This window comes from Macaca fascicularis, chromosome 1, assembly GCF_037993035.2.
Source record: "Macaca fascicularis isolate 582-1 chromosome 1, T2T-MFA8v1.1".
NCBI classification, from domain to species: Eukaryota; Metazoa; Chordata; class Mammalia; order Primates; family Cercopithecidae; genus Macaca; species Macaca fascicularis.
This window is the reverse complement of record NC_088375.1, coordinates 12,576,911-12,596,505: the sequence shown is the minus strand read 5'-3', so window position 1 is coordinate 12,596,505 and position 19,595 is coordinate 12,576,911. Positions and strand designations below refer to the sequence as shown.

Here is a 19,595-nt window from a genome sequence, read left to right as displayed (position 1 = left end):
GAATATTTTCAGAACAGATTTCAGTTAGATATTATTTCTATCCATATATTGAAAAGAATGCCATTGTCAATCTTATCTTTTAAAAAGTACTCAGTGTAGAAATTGCTAGCCCTTAATTCTTTTTCAGCTTTTCATGTTAATTTATGCAGAGTCTCACCAAGCTCAAAGACACTGGTTGGGGGTGGGGGGTGCCACAGGGAAAGCTGTAGAAGGCAAGAAGACTCCAGAATCCTCCAGTTATTTTTCTTCTTAAAGACCATCAAGGTGCTTAACTGAGCTTTGGAGACTGTGAGGCATTTGGGAAAAAAATAGCCCACTCAAATCATTCCTTATAAGTCTTAAGTTCATTTTCATTTTATATGGAGTAAAAAATTTAAAAAGCTATTAGTATTTATTAATGAATTTTATTGAGACATTTCTTAGAAATATGCAATTCTATACAAGCAAGCTCTGTCTCTAAACTGCAAGTTGACCTTTTGCTTGCCACATTTCTGCATTAAACTTCTATATTAGTTTCAAAGGCTTTTAAACTCAATGCGAACATTCTATGGGATTGTTCTTGATGCCTTTAAAAAGGGGGCAGATTTAATTTCATTTGAGCCCTCACTTTCCAACTTCACCATGACCCAGTACTAGAGATTAGGGCACTTGAAAGCACTGAAAAAAATCTACTGATACTTACTGTCTTATACAAGTAATTCTTAGTTAACCACCGATGGAATTGGGTTCATTCTTAATCCGGGAGGAGCTTCCTCGTGCCACCCAGTGTTTCTGGGCCCTCTGTGTGAGCAGCCAGGTGTGAGATGCTTTAGAAGCAGCGTATTATTGCCTCCATCTCCCCTGTTTCCCAGAAGAATAAAGGATAAAGGTGACAGTCACACTTCTGGGTTAAAAAAAAAAAAGCATTCCAGAACCACTTCTCTTTATAGGCACAAGAAATGAAGGCTGAAGTTCGCCTACCCAAAATGAAAAGTAGGCTTTATGGTCAAAAGTATTTCTGCTGATTGCTAAATAACTTCATTTTCTTGAAGTAGAGAGCAACTTGGAGTGAAATCTGCAACACAGATACCGTGTATATAAGACACTGCTGCACACAAGAGTCAAGGCTTACAGTACAAATGAGGCGTCTGCTTTGGGTGCTAAAAGTAAACAGGTCTGATATTACCACCATCAATCAGGAAGAGAATAAATGTTTAAACACACACATCAGTCTGTATAAAAATTCCATGTCATTTACTCTTTCTGCAGCTCTATACAGTAGGCAGGAGAGGCTTATGTGGTAGCATAAACCAGGTGAGAATTCTGTAAAGTGATAAAACATCTGTTAAGTACCACGTAGGTGTATTAAGGCACCAAAAGTAACATGGCACCCAACACCCAAAAATAAAAATACGAAAAATCAGAACTCTGAGTAGAGTATGAAACACCACAGAAAGTCTTAGAAATAGCTCTGGAGCGGCTCTCCCAGGACAGTTTCCAGTTGCTGAATAGTCTTTTGGCACTGATGTTCTACTTCTTCACATTCATCTAAAAAAAAAAAAAAAAACATCAAAATTAAAATCTGAGTCCGTCCGCCTGCCTCAGTTCTCATTAGTTGAATCTTAATGTCTTGCATTCTCTGGCAATCGTTCAATCAAGAGTGAAATGAAGCACATTAACAAAGCAGGGGGCACCACGGACCCCCTCCCTCCACACTGCTCCTTCTGCCTTCATTCCCTGCCCACAGGCTTGCCCTGGAAGCTGAATAAGAACCCCAAAAACTCAAACTTCCTAGGGATGCCACCCCTTTAGTAGCTCACACTTCCCCCCTCCAGGAGCTAAGAAACAAAGGAGAATGTACTTTTTTAGCTTAGATAAGCAGTGAATCAGTTCAGTACTGATCTACTTGTTCCACCACCCCTCCCTTAATAACATTTACTGGTATTTCCTGGGCCTAAGGCTATGTTCTAGAACTGTCATAGCTCCCCATGTCACACTCACGAGCTTGTGATCTTTGTCAAATAATTGAAACCATTTGAGCCTCTAGTATCTTCCTTTGTAAAACAGAGATAAAACGTGATTTTTAAGTGAAATAATCCATGTAAAGCACCTAACATGGAGTAGTGAAGGAAAGTCGCTTGCTACTAAAAGTGGACATCCTACTGCATCCTTAATGCCACTAGGCCTTTCCATTAAACAACCTCCCATCTGGGGACCAAAACTTCAATCATATAAATGTATGAGGTTAATTAAAAACACTACTGTAATCTGCTTGTATGATCAAAAAACACCACAAAAGTAAAGACAGTGAAGATCACACTGTAAACGAACTCTCAAATGATCACGAGGTGGTCACTTCACAACTCGCTCCCTCCACCCAACTCAAAACAGGAGCTCGAGCCTGCCTGTATTTGAGACTGGAGCCGCCTGTATGAGGACTGGATCAACTGCTAGTCATGTTATATCCAAATCTGCATTATCATTGGGCACATTTTCACAGAATTTTACTGAATTATTCCTTAATTGTTTAATAGTTGGGAATAGTTTGGGAATTACCTTCCATCAACTCTGCTAAGAAAGGAATGGATTCTGGTAGCAAGACAATATAATTCTCCTTTAGTTTTTCAGCCAGTGCTAACACAGTAATCAAAGCAGCAAATCGAACCTGAAAGGGATAAAAGAGCAAAGAAATAAAAGGTAGTGTTACTGTATTATCTTAAGAGCTGTACTGACTTGAGACAAGCTCTAACTTTCTAAACTAAACATTAGTTCACATGCATTTATTCACCTCATTCAGCTTTCATCTTAGAATACCAGTTTAACCATTTGGGAGCTATTTGTAATATGCATAACCTTATAAATCAGTGTTTTCCAAACCGTGTCCCACGACTGCAAATCTTTAATGTGAAATGTCTTTTTATAATCTCTTCCTTTGAAAAAAAAAAAACCAATAAAATAAAATGCCTCATGCAAACTCAAGTCTGTTGCAAATTTTATTTCACTGGAGCTCGCCAGCCCACCAGGCTGCCAATACAGTGCCTCTAGCTGCCTCTGGTGGGTCTCCCCACCCATAGCCCCTGACTGTGGTCACCACCATAGTTGTATGAGGGGCCAGGACACTCGCTTGGGGAAAGTGCCCATCTCAGCACTGAATAAAAAACATTCTGTGTCACGATACCCTAGTTTTGGGGCTTTAAAAATGGGTGTTCCTCACATGCCTTGTCTATGATAAGGAAAGCAAGCAGTAGTTGGGTATTGTTAGCTTTTGAAACAAAAGCCCTACTGGTCATCTAATTTTGGATATTTTAAAGAATATCTGGATAGTACAAAGTGAATTATTAAAAAACCAGTTGTAACTACCTAGATTCAATCAGGATTTCCTTGATTTGTGCAATCAAAGTAAAATATTACAATAAATTTGACACTGCTACTTGTATAAAAACCTATGGTTTAAAATGTGGGGGTTCATGAAAACAGTCTCATTGTTAGCATATCCTAATAAAGAATTTGAACTAATAAATCTTAATAAAATTCGGCTTTGGGCTGTTATATCCAGTAAGGTTCTAATACAGTCATTAGTTTGAGAAATGGCGACTTATTGCGAAAAGTTTGAAATTTGTGACACTTGGGTGTGGAATTTTGACTTACACTCAACCTACCCACCCATGTTTTATTTCCACTGCCACCACTTACTCAACAAGATCATAAACTTAGTATCTATAAACAACAGAAGGTATTGCGCTAACTCAAAAGACTATTCTGTGGACAAATTCAATGCATCTCTCTCTGGAGCACAATGACATTTCAATGGCACTTAAAAAACAAGGAATTACTTCAAGTCTTTGTTATTTAAAAGTATTTAGAAAGTATTTTAGTACTTCTGCCCAATGCACCATTGGGGTGGGGATAAGGGCATTGCTATTCTTTACAAATAGCCTGTAAGTAAAAACCAAAATTTTCTTAGGCACAAATTTCTGCCTAATACAAAAGACCGGACCTCTAGTACTGGACGACAAATAGCAATGTTCTTCCCTGCCGGTTTACCAGGGGCCTGCATCTGTGACTACCTGCAGGCTGTTTAGGCCATACGGTGAAAAGATGCAGTGTCAGTACTTGTCACCCAGTTCCTAACCTTAGGCGAGGCATCTCTGGTCTTTAGCAGAATCTGGTAGTTCAGTGGTTTCCAAAGAGAGTCATCCGCCATGGCCACCGAAAACTGCGCGATGCACGGTATCAGCTGCTTTGTCACCCGTTCCTGGAATTTCTCTTCTCCCCCAAGCCTGTTTTCCAGCTATGAAGACACAAAGACTTTGAACAACAGGTCTCATTTCTTTCTTCTGTTTGAAAAAATACCCAACATACACATATTTTACTATCTTTCATGATAGAGCAGGTTCAAAAACCAGGCACTATTCTAATACCATCTAGGGCAAATGTATTGCCTTCTGGAACTCAAATGGAGTTTTATGCCCTTTACCGTCGCCCCTTTCTCTCCAGCAGAACACCCTGGAGGAGCTCTTTCCTCCAGAGGGCAGCCATGCTCTGACGCGTTCTCAATGAGGCCCAGTTAAAACAAATGAATACATTAACCATGACACCTTGTATCATGTCTTTCTTTTGAGCAGTTAAACAAACAAAAAACCCAAAAAACAACTCAGGGCCAGGCACGGTGGTTCACGCCTGTAATCCCAGCACTCTGGGAGGCCAAGGTGGGCAGATCACTTGAGGTCAGGAGTTCGAGACCAGCCTGGCCAACACGGCAAAACCCCATCCCTACTAAAAATACAAAAATTAGCCAGGTATGGAGGCAGGCGCCTGTAATCTCAGCCATTCAGGAGGCTGAAGCACAAGAACTGCTTGAACCCGGGAGGTGGAGGTGCAGTGAGCTGAGATTGCATACTGCACTCCAGTCTGGGTGACAGAGCAATACCCTGTCCTGTCTCAAAAAAACAAAACAACAAAACAAAAAACTCAAATTCCACAATGAAGTTATATCTTTGAAAAAACAATTTTCAAATAAAAAATTTCATTTAATAAGACCAAAAAAAAAAAACAACCTTACAAAGGAAAAAGCCTAACAAGCTGTCATTCGAGCAGATCTAAAACCTCCAAGCTCAAACAGCGATGGCTTCCTCAGTAACGAAAGATGGTTCTGTTCGGTTACCTGATCCACCAGAGGCATCATCAAGGCTTCTGCTCTCTCTTTACTTATAAAATGCTGGGTATCAAAAAGGAAGATTTTGTATAAACAGTTCAAAATAAACTGCAACAGCAAGCAGCACTTTTCAGGGTCATTTTCAGAGTCAAAAAATGCTTCATCTGTAGATGTGGGAAGAGTAAAAATGAAAAAACACTGAACTTAACCATTTAACCTCCAATGTTTACACTGAAATCACTATTAAAGTAACCATAATCAGAAGAGTCTAAAATGATCTAGAAATCATAATCAGGATGAAGGTAGAACACAAAAAGGATGGTCTCTCAAAGAATGATTTCTTCTTTTAGAGTTAAGATGCTAATACTCGGTTTGGCAAGTTAAATTCCCTCAGCTGTCAAGTGGGTCATTTATTAGCATCAGAGAATAAACGAATCTTAATTTTTATGTTTTAAAGTTACTTCCAGTAACTGACAGCGATGGCCATTTACTTTATCCTTTCTCTCAAGTGAGCTGACATATAACATTTGTTCATCATGCTAAAACAACACTTCACTGTCTGACAACAATGAAGTAAAAAATTCACCCTCCTCAGCTTAGAACTTAAGAACTTTTAAAATCTTGTCTCCAAGCACTAGGTTGTGTCTTACTGGTACCTTGTATAAGGCACACAGAGCGACAACTGAACTGAAGCAACTACCCACCTGTTTTGGAGATGTTCACCTGGTTCAAGGTGTCAGCAAAAGGCTTCACTAAGTGGCCGGCAAACAGCGTAAAAAGCCCTTTCAGCTTTTCAGCAATGCAATCTGCCAAGTTGTAAAATGTCAACAACCTGTCCTTTGGGGCATCTTCTGTTTTAGCCCAATCAAACAGCTAAAAGGATAAGATAGTATTAGTTTCTTCAACATCTTGTCACTTAAATCTGAGCACAAAAGGGTGGAAGAGGAAGAAGGCATCACCTTGAAGAACAGGGGTCGGAATGTGACCTCGGAAAGCTTGACAACCATGGCTACTAGACAGTCAATGATACAATTTTCTGTTCTTCCAACTTCCTCCAGATCGTTCTGAAAACAGAAGAGCCCATTTATTAGAGTGCTGATATCTAACTGTAAATTATGTTGGCAAGTACCACTGTTACACAGCTAGACAGATTGTCCTTGGACTCTTCAACAGGTGGGTAACAACTTTAGGATTTGGAGGAGTGAACCTGAGCTTACCTCAGAGTGCTGGGCTCGGAAGTCCAGGGCCTCCAGGAAAAAGGCGGTTAGCTGAGACTGATGGGAGGTGACCTCTTCCTTCTTCATCACCCCAATATGCTCTTGCAAGATGCTCATAAACGGACCCATATGATTCTACCAATAACACAGTAAAGAGATGTGCCATTTTCAAATGATTCCTAGAGTTCAGCAATGTGCATTTTTCAAAATTAAATAAACATATTCTTCTTTAAGTCAAAGTTTACACATTTCAGTACCACCTCTCCCTTCTCCAAAGTCTTAATACCCAATATGATCTAACCTTCCAGTTCTTCTCAATCTGCTTGTAAGTTTTTCTGATGGCGGGCAACAGGACTCGGGGTGTGAGTGTGGTAGCCAGTGTCTTTTTCAGAGATGTGAGACGGATATTAGCCTGTGAGGAGGCAGAACCCACTTCACTAGTGATTTTCTCCAAGTGAATCACCTACAGGAATATAAAAAAAGTGATCAGGGCCATTGCAGATCCTCGCTGACAAACATACACTTAGAGAAAGGCTTCATGATGACGCACTAGTGTTTGGAAAATGCTTAGCACCTTTTAACTACACTCAGTGTTCCTTTTAAAGCCAGCCCTAAACGTCAGTGGATAAAACTGGGCAGACACCTCTTGCCCAGCTTGCGATCAGGGACAAAGGCCAGTGGTAGAGGCAGACGCACGCAGAGCACCCAGACAGATGATTTTCTTAGAGGACAGGAATGCAAGAGACCATGGCAAGAGTCAAGTTGCTAAAAAACCAAGAAAGCTCCTCAGAGCACAGGCTGAGAAGGTTACTTGTAAGCCCTGGCTGTGGTGTATGTGAACCGGTTTAATCATTTGCCCGTGGTAATGAAGGCTCCTAACCTTGTAAATGGCAAACGATCAACACAATGGAACAGCCAGGGCTCAACATTCTTGAGCATTTTCAATCAGAAATACCACTGGCCCCTAGCGTGCTGACAGGAAACTGCTGACCTGCAATACAAAAATTCTGCTTTGCAAGATGCCTTCGGATTAAACCTCTCACAGTAGAAACAGGGCCCACAAATTTCCACAAGTAATAAAAGGCGGCTCTATAAGCCCAACTCCAAATATCTCACAGAAGAGAAAAAAAACCAGAATACGTTCCGCACAATTAAAGAAGAGAAGCGCCTCACTAAAAAGTGACCCCCATATCAATTTCAAGATTAAGCGGCAAGGAGGATGGAAGAGAAAAAAATCCACATTTAATAAAAGCAAGCACATCTCTTTAGAAATAAGACTCCTTTCTGTCAAACAGAAACTAACCCTTAAAGAAAAAACAATCACGAAATCTGTGATCTTTTACTTGCCCCAGCCACCCCGTGTAGCGTGTCGCGGTCATCGTGGCTCACCTGGGAGAGAATGCCTTCCAGGTAGGGGCTGATGAAGTGCGGGAGAGTCTCCACAACCTTCTGCAGGGCGGCCAAGGCACTGAGCAGGTAGACCTCGCTGGAGACCAGCTCGCTGGTGTTCTTCATTGTTGTCAGCAACGATGGCATCAGGCTAGAAATGGAGTAAGAGCTTTAGAGGAACTGAAAGCAGAAACGGAGGCTAGGGAATGCAGCAGAGGCATTAGGAAAAAAACAACAAACTGCCTGTTCCCTCATATCTCTCTCTACCTCACAGCCTAAAAAGCGTTGTCTACACATTTTATGTGGCTAAGCACAAGAGATCTCCCAGTGCCAACAGTACGGACACAACCGTAATTTAAAAATTAACAATGGCTTTCATTAACTGAACACTTACTATGTTTCAGGCACTATGCAAAACTCCTTGCAAGCACTGCCCTACAGAAATCCTATGAGGCAGATACTGTCTCTGTTTCATAGACAGTAACGCTCTAACAGGTTAAGGAACATACTGGCTGTGTACAGTAAGGAACTACCACAGCCAGGAGCTTCTAACTTCCACATTTGGCAACAGAACGCAGCTTTGGCCTTGCCTAACTGGGTGGGCCCCTCTGCCGAGAACCTTCACCCACTGCTTTTTGACTATGCTAGACAAAAGGAAGGAAGAATGGGGGACGATTAACATCACAAAGCAGTGCATCTGAAGATAAATGGGAAGGCTGTCTTTCCGTTTGAAGATTATTTTTATTGTTTTTTTAAGAGACAGGGTCTCACTCTGTTGCCCAGGCTACAGTGCAGTGGTGCAGTCATAGCTTACTATAGCATCACACTCCTGGGCTCAAACGATCTCCCTGCCTTGGCCTCCCAAAGTGCTGGGATCACAGCCTTGAGCCACCACACCCTGCAAGATCAATTCTTTAACAAATCCAATTTTATGCAACGTCTACTCAGAGGAAAAAGAAAAAAGTCACCAAGGTGTTATTTTTCAATGTGTGCCAGGCGGTAACAGCTCCTGTTTAAGTCTCCGGCCGCATACCTGGGAAGCTGGGGGACGGCCAGCGCCTGCAGGGTGGAGGTCACCTCTGCTACACACAGCAGCGCGCTTCCCAAGACATTCTTCTCCTCCTTTCTCTCTGGAGCAATCAGTTTCACAGCAGTGCTCAGCACTGGGACAAAAGGATCTGGATTTTCTGCACCAAAATTCTTGCATAAAAGCTTTAAGGTATACAATGCTGTCTGTCTGTTGATTGCTTGTTCTTCTTCCCCTTCCTTTTTCTTACGCTGCACAATGGCCAAAAGGTCTGGAACCAGTTTTAGGAAACGGGTAACCTGAAGGGGACAGCCAGAATCCCCAAATCATTAAAGCTGCAAAAAATGTTTGTCCATTTTTCCCATTGTCACAGCTTGAGACTGTCCAAATGGAAATCAGACTCGGGGGTCCTGAGTCACACAGTCATGGTAAGCAAAATGCATGTTCTAACCAGTTTTTCACGCATACAATTTGGAGTAAAAGGGACTTAGAATTATGCTAAGGCTAAAGCCACAAAGCTGTGTAGTAAGAATTCCAATAGGCTGAAATTTCATTCTAAGAGCTCTTACAACACACATGTATTCCCATTAGAATTAACATCACATTTTAAAACATGTCATGGTATTATATTCAGATAATAATATACTTCAATTTGAAATTGTACCACTAGAGAAACTGAAGGGAGTTAAATGCAGCTCCTTGATAAAGCAAAGTAAATGGGTGTGTCCTGGGTCTTCACTCACTATTGTCTTCTTCCAGGATATATTCTGCTGTAGCTTGTTATTCAAAAGGTCCAGCGCTTTCCGCCGAACAGATGGCAGGCGATTGCCCACCAGCCCTCTGATCACAGGAATGAATGTCTCTGTGGGCAGCAAGGCATTGACCTGAAGAGAAGTTTTATATTTAACATGATAAGAAAAAAAAATTAAAAAAAGATCAACTTCAGTTAAGACAGACTGCTGTCCATTGCACACCTCCAGGCACCAGGCACTTTCACACACATTTTCTTATTTAATTCTTAAAATAACCTTTCAGGTAGGCATTACTAACCACACATTATCAAACAAAACAAAAGCTTGATGTCAGGAGGAAGTGTCAAAGGCATGAAGCTAAACCATTTAGCTAGATTTGAATTAGCAATCCTAATTTCAAGGCCAGTGATATGCATGTAACATACTTCATATTTTTATTGTATTCTACTTGAATAAAGTAGAACATTATATATTACATGACTTAATTTTTAAAATATATGAGGTACATATTCTCATAACTGGTAGGGAAACAATTTTTTCCAGACAAATTTATTTCTAGTCATCACGAGATTATTTTCTAAGAAAAATCTGAGCTTCATTGTATTCATAAAAGGAATTGCTAAGTTTTTTCTTAAAACCTTTAAATGATTTCACAGTAATATAAAAAACAGCAACGAAACAATTAATTCCAGGGAGAAATGAAAACCTACCTTGTCCAACAGGTCGTAAGCTTTACTAAGGAGCGCACGCCAGAACTTCACAGTGAGTTTGTCTGCGTTCCTTTCCATGGACTGTGCAACAGCATTGATATAGCCGAGAACGGTCTCCAGCAACCTGAAACACGCAGCCTCGCTCAGCAAACAGCAGCTGAAGGCACTCAGAGAACTCGCTCATGTCTATCTCATGCTAAATGTTTCAAGTAGAAAGACCAATTAAATAATTCTGTACTAAATTATTTCAAAAACTACTCGGACAGAAAGGAAATGAGGGATTACTGCCATAGACAGAGATCATCAAGAAGTAACTAGGCACTTCCGCGCAGAAGCATCGTCCTCGCTCAGACTGTGAGGTGAGGAATAAACAACAGATGCTGAATGCATTTAAGGAACTCACTCATATCTAGCTCATGCTCAGTGGGTCTCACTGTGCTGTCCAAGTGGGGTGTTCAGGGAATTATGGTCCTAGGTTAATGGCAGGTGTGTGCACACACACACATGCACACACACGCACACACCATTTGTATAAAGAGAAATATTAATACAAATGAACATATAACCCACTTCTTTCACATTAGGAGACCAAAAAAAAAAAAAAAAAAAAAAAGACTATAAACTTCAAATAACCTGTAATTAGAAAAGCACACATCAAATTCCAACACAACTACCACTGGAGATCCCCCCACTGCTGCCAGCCTGAGGTGGGAGCTAGAAGGAAGAGTGGAGACAGAAGTTGACATAGCACAGCAGAGGAGGGGAGAAGGGGGCTCAGACAAATCAGCTCCAAAAACGAAAGTCCTACACATAGCGCTAAAAGTCGGCCCACAGGACTGGAGCTCATCAGCTCACAATCCTGGCTACAGGGCAGGCACTTTCCAGCGGACAGGGCAGGACAGTGGCCCTGGGAACGCCCTGCATCTGAAAAGGAGGTACACAGCAAGGCCAGGAGGCACCCCCTCCGAGGACATGAGAGTGAAAGGAAAATTCCTGCACCCAAATATATAATGGCAACATATGGATTATAATCCATGGAATAAAGAATTCATGAGCCCACAGAAATCAGGGCCAGATGAAAAGACACTAAACAGATATGGCAACTCAATACGATACCGAAACTTGACATGGATTGTGAAGCAGAAACACATGCGGTGTAAAGGACAGTGCTGGGATAACTTGGGAGACTGGAATAGGAACTGTAGATTACATCACTGGATTGGACCAATGTTAAATTTTCTGAATTTGATCAATGTACTGTGGTTTTATAAGAACATCTCTTATTCTTAGAGACATAATATATATGACTTACTTTCACATGGCTCAGAGAAAAAAACCCTACGTAGCGAGAACGTTAAGGTAAATGTGGCAAAAGTGAACCTGGTTGTAAAGAGTATATGACTTTTCTGTACTATTTTTCCAGGTTTTCTATAAGTTTGAAGTCATTCCCAAATAAAAAGTAAAAAAAGAAAAGTAAACATACCTCTCTTCAAGGCCTTTTAAAATCTCAGGACCACCACTCTCAACTACCTAATTTTTAAAGAAGATGTCATTAGAATATAAAAGTTGATAATAAAAGTCATTTCAAGTCAGTTCAATGAAACTTGGACCATTCACTCAAACTTTCCATAGCAACTTTTTCTGACATTACAATTTAATCAGGTTCATATCATCCTCATTATACTGTAGTAACTCTATTTATCTTAATTTAATTACATTCTAGTACTACAATGGTTCAGAAAAATACAGCAATCAACACTGAATTACCGCTACTGAATTCTATGACATGCTGATCTGGTGAGCACACATATCATTGTTTGAGAAGTTAAACATTACAGATTTCAGCTGGAATCCCCCAAGTACTGCTCCTTGGTCCTATTCTCCCATTACCCAAGTCCCACAAACACAACCATCATCCCAAATCTGCTACCAAATGTTTCAAACAGTACATATCATGGAACAACATGTTTTTCTGGAAACATATTTTTGAGATCTATGCATGGTGACTTATGTTCTAGTTCATTCATTTTAACTGCATATGATATTCCTCTATAAATACAACTTATCTATCCATTTGCCTCTGTTGCCAGATGTTCAGTTTATGTCCATTTTTTTCCCCTTTTATTAGCAATGCTAGAGAAGAACATTTTTATGTCCCTTTGAGCATCTAGGCAAGTTTTTACAACATATATGCCTAAGGAAGGGAATGACCAGATCATAGGAATTTCCAGAACTTTCAACCTCATGGGATCCTGCCAACTGCTTTCCAAAGTGGTTGGAACAATCACGCTGTCTGCCACTACCTGCCCACTCCCTGGGATTAACAACTTCAACAGTTTTGCCAATTTGATGGGTATCACATTTATTCACATTTCCTGCTTACTGGAGAGGCTAAATGACATTGTACATTAATTGGCCATTTGTGATCCCTCTTCAGTGAATTCATCTTCTTTGCCAGTTGTTCTAACGGAAACTGATGTTTTTTTATTTATGCAGAGCAATAATCTTCTCTTAGGCTGTGGCCTTCTAGTGAATCAAAATTTTAAAGAAATTCTTTTCTATCCTCCAGTCACGATCATGTTCTCCTTGATTTTCTTCTAAACATTTGAACTGTTGTTTTTCACAATGAAGTTTTACTCTGACTAAAGTTGTCTTTTCTATAAGGTGTGACATCAGACTTTTCCCCAAATGGAAAACAAATCATGCCAGGGCCAGCACTTGAACCATTCTCTCCCCCAACTGCTTTGTAAAACCACCTACTGCACTTCTTACCTACGCCTGCATGTGTTTCTGGGCCTACTGTTCAGTCGTACTGGTCCATCATCAGATGTATGGTATGGTATCAGATGGTATAGTATGGTATCAGATGTATGGTATGGTATCAGATGGTACTCCTGCACCATACCCCTGTCCTTGGCCCCTTACAGTTTGGTATCAATGTATCAATGTAATTTCTTAAAATGATATAATTGAAAAAGCACATTAAGTTTCTAGACTAATCTGGGCAGATCTGCCATCTTTAAATAGCGAGGCTTCTTATGCGTAAACAGTGTCTCTCCATTTCCTCCAAGTTTTCTTCTGTGTCCCTTCATATCTTGGACATTCCTCCATAATATTTGTGCACATATTTTTGTCAGGCTTGTTCTTGGTACCTTATAAGCTTATGTTTTTTTTAAGTTTGTTTTTATTATACAGGAAATCTTTTTTATCTACTCTGTTTTCTAATTTGAGGAATAATATTAGTAACGGTGTGCGAGACTAATTAGTTCAGCCAGCTTACTTGATACAGATCACGACCTACACTTATCTCTAGATAGTGTCTACACTGATCTCTCTCAAGCTAGCTTACTGAACTCATTATTAGTTCTAATTGCTGATTCTCTTCTTTCCTGTTGCTTACACTTCATTTCTTTTCTGAATAGAAACAATGACAGAGGGCATTCTTGTCCCTGACTGCAGCAGGCACACCATTAATATTTCATCATTAGGTATGATATAAACCACAAGCTTCAGATTGTCACCTTTATTAGGCCAGAGTAATTCCCATCTATCCTGCACCGCCGAGAGGATTTTCTTAAGTTGTGAATGAGTATTGAATCTGCTGAATTATTTCACTGTAAAATGTAAAATGATCATGTTTTCCCTTCTTCATCTGTTAATGCATTATAGGACTTAATGTACTTTACAGTACTCTAATGTCAAACCATTTTTATATTCCTGGTCATGATATTCCTTTCTTTCCTCCCTTTTCTCTCATTGTTTAAACAAGTTTAATACACAGAGATGTACACAAATCATACATGCAGAACTCACTATATCCAGGTAAAGAAAGGCTGGGCATGGTAAAGAAAGGCTCGGCATGGTGGCTCATGCCTGTAATCCTAGCACTATGGGAGTCTGAGGTAGGAGGATCGCTTGAGGCCAGGAATTTGACATCAGCCTGGACAATATAGCGAGAACTCATCTCTATAAAAAAAAGTTTTAAAATTAGCCAGACGTAGGTGGCACACGCCTATAGTCCCAGCTACTTGGGAGGCTGAGGCAAAAGGATTGCTTGAGCCCAGGAGTTCCAGGTTGCAGTGAGCCACGATGAGTCTGCCGCACTTCAGCCTGGGACACAGAGTGAGACCTGTCTCACAAAATAAAATAAAACACAGGCAATTTATCTACTCTGCTGGTAGACATTTGAGTTGTTACCAACTTTGTGCTACCACGAAGAATGTTATGAATATTATAAACATTCTTGTAGTTTTTTTGGTGTACATGTTCATATACTTCTGGTGGGTACACAACACTTAAGAATGAAACCACTGAACATAGAGTTTACATTATGTTCAATCTCAGTAGATCGTGACGAACAGTTTTTCAGAGTGAAATGTACTTTTTTTTCTATTATCTTTAAAGGCATGCCTCACATTTTCATAAGCCATTTACCAAGCTACTTCTACTAACTGAAAACACAGTTCCCTTGGAAACAGCAGAATTACCTTTTTATAAACACATTTAAAGAACATATTACCTTTTTCAGAAAATTATTGGAAGACAGGAGCTGAGACATGAAGGACACTGACAAAAATTTAAAATGCCGCAGTTGCTTGCTAGTGTGAGTCTCTACATTAAAAATCTGTAGCATTTCTTCTTGTGATTCACTCTTATTAGACACTGCTTTGGAAATGGTTTCTGAAACAGCAACAAAACAAGTGACCCAACTCACTTTCACCCAAATCCTTCATACAGAATTAATAGATATGACGTTTCAAGTAAAGGATGGTTAATGGGATAACATTTTCACAGAGAAATTTATTCATCTATTACATCCAGTTTCTCCTCTTCTAAATTAGTGAAAAACATGAGTGTATTTGCCAAGAAAGTACCCAATGGCCCTGAGAAGTGAGTGTTTAAGACAAAAAACAAAACAGGGAAAGTGGACAATCAAATGGAAGAAGACCATATCACAGAAGGAGCCTTGAACTTCCAACTGCAGATGTAGATTTCTTTATTAAATGTATCTAATGTAAATGGGGTTGGCAGTGCAGTGTTAAAAACCACTATCCTACAGAATGACTTACTGCTAAGACATTTCCTTACCCACATCACCACATACTCTCCAGGGACCTCCCGTGTCTGTCCCTGCCAAACCTGAGCTGACTGCAGGATAGGACAAGTCACTGCCCGGCCAAACAGGGATGACAGGGCCAATGGCTGGCCATGCAGAAAACAGTCTCCGCGGAGCTCTTAGAGTATCTTCTTTCTAACGTGCCTTGTTGTTCTGCTTCGAAGAGTAGAAAACTAAGAACTTTCAACATGTCAACCCTTTCTTAACGAAAAAAATATTTTTAGAGATGGGGTCTTACTATGTTGCTAAGGCTGGTCTTGAACCGGGCTAAAGTAATCCTCCTGTCTCACTCTCCTGGGTAGCTGGGACCACAGGCTGATACCATCACACCTGGCTTCATTAACCCTTTCCCAAGCCAGCCTCAGTGGTGCTGCGGTTAGTGGGATTTTCTTCAAGGCTCTGCTGTATGGTACAATTTTAATATTTTGCTGCCACTCCTGTGGTACCTACTTTTTTTCTTTTCATGTACATGTCTTCAGATATTTTAATGAGAAGCTGAGAGACAGCTAACGAGGTCCTGATCATTTACTGTCATTCGAACCTAACTCATCCTGGATACCAGCAACATTCCACAGCCAAGATGTAAGCACAGGGCACAGAGGTATAAAAGACAATGTGTGAGGAATGGCAAATGGAATTCCGACTATTTTCCATAAGGATTCAAGAAAGTACACAATCAAATTAAAATGATTAACTTACTTTAAAAATCCTTCTGAAGATGTACTAAGGATAACCTACATTCTCTTCTGTTTCTCCTTAGCTTTCAGATTGAACGGTAAGTGACACCCGATCTACGCTTACCTTCTTTTTCCTCTGGCAGCTTTAGTAAGTACTGGAGGATATTCATCAAGCTTTGTATCTGATGCTGGACACTAAACTCACAACAGACTGAAAACCAAAATTCAGTGTCTGCTTCTAAAATAGCATCCTGTGTAGAAAGAGAAAAAAGTCATAAATCTGTACTTAGGAATTGTGAAGGCATAATTTCAGGATAATGTGCGTTAGGATTTCTAGCAGAAAAGAGTATACTACTTTATTTACAGTAGGTCGAGATCTACTCCCAGATCCCATGTCTAAGAAGTCATTTAAAAATGGTCCTTGGCTTATCCAAACAGGGCTTTTCCAAACAATCACCCGTGTTTGTGTCTTACTAACTTCAGGGACACGGAGGCTCCATTTCCCCACAAACTGCCTTCAAAACCACTTTGAAGAGATGCTGTTTCATTACTCATCAGCCATACTCTCCTGGGCTCAAAACAGAACCACCTGCATGGCACCAGATCTGTTTCTCAGAAAAGTTAATTCACCCTCAGATGTTTTGCTGCAACTGAGGATATTCAGAGTGCTACGGGCTCTGAATGAAATTTTTTTAAATGCCAAAAACCTTTTTGAAAAAGGTTCTGAGCAAAAAGGTTCCAAATAACACACATTAGGCATCACCAGCCCCATGTTTAAACTGGACAATAACATAAAATCTGTGTAAATCACCATTTTCCTTATCTTCCCACTCTAGGTTCTGACCTTTTCTCCATAGGCAGCCGCCAGCACTGTTTTTGTGACATACTGTTCAAAAAGCAAGATGAGGAGAACCCAGAGGAATTTCTCTGCACCCAGCGTATCAACAAGCTGAACAAGGATGGGCAGGCGCCTGTGCTCCGGGACGTGTGGCAGTGCATCCACAAATACACTAATGATTTTTACCACGATCTCTTCAACGTTTCTTGAAACTTCTATAGAATCTCCACTGTCAGACTGCAAAACAGCAAGCAGAGACAGTAAGTAGGTGCAAGTAATCTTCCACAAAACAAGCTTTAGGTGGACAAGATAAGGTTTTTAGATGGGCCCCAAGAAGTTACCAGAAGAATTTTATTTATTTTTTTAGAGACAGGGTCTTTCTCCGTGGCCCAAGCTGAAGTGCAGTGGCGTGACCATATCTCAGCGTAGCCTGGATTTCCTAAGCTCAAAGCGATCCTCCTACCCCAGCCTCCCAAGAAGCTGGGACATCCCAGAACCCCCCCCACCACTTTTTAAAAAATTTTGTAGAGACGGGCTTTTGCTATGTTGACCAGGCTGGTCTCAAACTCCTGGCCTCAAATCATCCCACCTCAGCCCCCAACGTGCTGGTGTTACAGGGGCATGTCACCACACTCAGTCAGCCATAAGAGTTTTAATAATCAAAGCCCTAACAATAAATATTCAGTAAGTAACTGTCATGTCCCAGGTGCTATTTAGCCCTGAGGGGAATACAAAGTGTATGATATGAGCCCTGCCCCAAAGGAGGTTTATTTTCTGTATGAAACAGGATACATGGCCGAGCGCAGTGGCTCACGCCTATAATCCCAACACTTTGGGAGGCCAAGGTGGGCAGATCATCTAAGGCCAGGAGTTCAAGACCAGCCAGGCCAACATGGTGAACCCCATCTCTACTAAAAATACAAAATTGCTGGGTGTGGTGGTTCCTGCCTGTAGTCCCAGCTACTCGGGAGGCTGAGGCAGGAGAATCACTTGAAACCAGGAAGTGGAGGTTGCAGTGACCCGAGATCATGCCATTGCACTCTAGCCTGGGAAACAAGAGCAAAACTCAGTCTCAAAAAAACAAACAAAAGACACAGAATACATATGTGAAAAGATAACAGGAGGCAGTAACGGCAGATGGCAAATACGTGACACTGATAGCGAGTCCACTTAGGCTGCCTGGGAACGCTGCACAAATCACGCAGGATTTGGGTTGTGCCTCAAGAAGAATGAAGATAAGCAGAGCACAGGAAAGGCCAACAACTTCTTGCTGCTTTCGGAATAAAGTTTGAACCATTTTATTCCAGGTACTGGCGATCAAAATACAGTTGTTGAATAAATGACAGAAAACACTTGAATGAATGACTAAACCAGCGTCTACCTGCCTCAACTCTCTGCTCTCCATCCATCTATCACCATTACATTCTTCAAACACGCTGTGAACATTCCTAGATCACGCCTTTTCTCATACTATTGGCTCTGCCATCACTGAACAAATCCTATCTTCTTTCACACCGGTTCAAATTTTCTTACAGAACCTTCTGGTCATCCTGTCCCATATGGACTATCTCCTATTCTGAACTCTTTAGCATTTACTTGACTGGCACTGACCATATGAATGCATATTATTATTTTTCTTTTTAGGTATATATCCTATATTTGCCAACTTGGTGGACACTGAGAACACCAATCTAATACTAAGGTTAAAAGAAGGTGCTGAATATGGTGATCCCTGGGATGGTCAATAGCATGAGAAAAGACATTAATTAACAAGTGAGGGTACATAGAAAACTCAAGCAGATGACCAAGCTCTTTTATTCTTGAGGCTACTTTTAACTTTTGAATTGTTCATTCCTTACTGGGAGAGAGAACATCTCACCTCTCTCTCTGAGTTAATGCTTGGCAAACATCTGCTAAACTGCATATTAACAAATTTGTCACTGCAGCTCTAAAAGTTCCTATCCTCATCAACATGTAAGAAGGTACTATCAAACTGATGCAGTGTCCTGAAATAGATGGTGGATGTAAATTTACCCCATCCAAATGATGTTAAGACACTTACAGGTACACACACACAGAGCACAGCAGAACCAGCTATAACATGTTTGGATTATTGGGAAAGACATTGCCCAGACTGCTTCTTAGCTTCAGCATTCTAAAACTTAAGGGCAATGTATCTGAGCATTTCAGAAAGGCTTTTATACAATTGTTGAGGATATAAAAAAAAAAACCCCAGGCTTTTAATGTCATTTATATGCAAAATTCTTAAATTAAAAAAAGAAACCCCAGGATGGTAAAAAGAGAGCTTACCTGAATAAGTGCAGGAATAACCATTTTCACCGTCTTGTTAATAACCTGAAAACTGTAAGTATCATCCAGGCGCATGACATTGGCTCCCATAAATGTAAAAATAGACATGATATTGTGTAGAACTTTATCCTGAAAGAAAACATAACTATCAACATTTTCTATTTCTACTAATTTTTTTTTTTTTAAGAGACAGGGTCTCGCTCTGTCATTCAGGCTGGGGTGCAGTTGTGTGATCATAGTTCACTGTAACCTTGGACTCCTGAGCTCAAGCAATCCTTCCACCTCAGCCTCCTGAGTGGCTAGGACTACAGGTGCACAATACCATGCCCAGCTAATTTTTTTTCTTTTTCCTTTTTATAAGGATGGGGTCTTGCTATGTTACCCAGGCTGGTCTTGAACTCCTGGCCACAAGTGATATTCCTGCT

General features: G+C 40.6%; 1 protein-coding gene across 2 annotated transcripts in view; it reads right to left on the bottom strand.

The window, feature by feature from the left end:
- Window positions 1-1,209: 1,209 nt before the first annotated feature.
- HEATR1 (HEAT repeat containing 1) overlaps window positions 1,210-19,595 on the bottom strand; it is a 55,995-nt gene continuing 37,609 nt past the window's right edge. Inside the window, exons 29-45 of one of the 2 annotated variants that reach the window (XM_005539715.5) lie at window positions 19,171-19,299; window positions 16,867-17,097; window positions 16,147-16,273; window positions 14,749-14,909; window positions 11,713-11,759; window positions 10,230-10,353; window positions 9,511-9,651; window positions 8,774-9,066; window positions 7,741-7,891; window positions 6,653-6,814; window positions 6,352-6,486; window positions 6,094-6,198; window positions 5,839-6,007; window positions 5,144-5,298; window positions 4,112-4,270; window positions 2,536-2,644; window positions 1,210-1,527 (exon numbers count right to left, since the gene is read on the bottom strand). In XM_005539715.5, the coding sequence (XP_005539772.3) occupies window positions 1,439-1,527; window positions 2,536-2,644; window positions 4,112-4,270; window positions 5,144-5,298; window positions 5,839-6,007; window positions 6,094-6,198; window positions 6,352-6,486; window positions 6,653-6,814; window positions 7,741-7,891; window positions 8,774-9,066; window positions 9,511-9,651; window positions 10,230-10,353; window positions 11,713-11,759; window positions 14,749-14,909; window positions 16,147-16,273; window positions 16,867-17,097; window positions 19,171-19,299 (2,487 nt within the window). In that variant the 3' untranslated portion in view covers window positions 1,210-1,438. Of the gene's footprint in view, window positions 1,528-2,535; window positions 2,645-4,111; window positions 4,271-5,143; window positions 5,299-5,838; window positions 6,008-6,093; window positions 6,199-6,351; window positions 6,487-6,652; window positions 6,815-7,740; window positions 7,892-8,773; window positions 9,067-9,510; window positions 9,652-10,229; window positions 10,354-11,712; window positions 11,760-13,762; window positions 13,844-14,748; window positions 14,910-16,146; window positions 16,274-16,866; window positions 17,098-19,170; window positions 19,300-19,595 lie in introns of those variants that run through there. The other variant, XM_074038933.1, reaches the window with a different exon arrangement.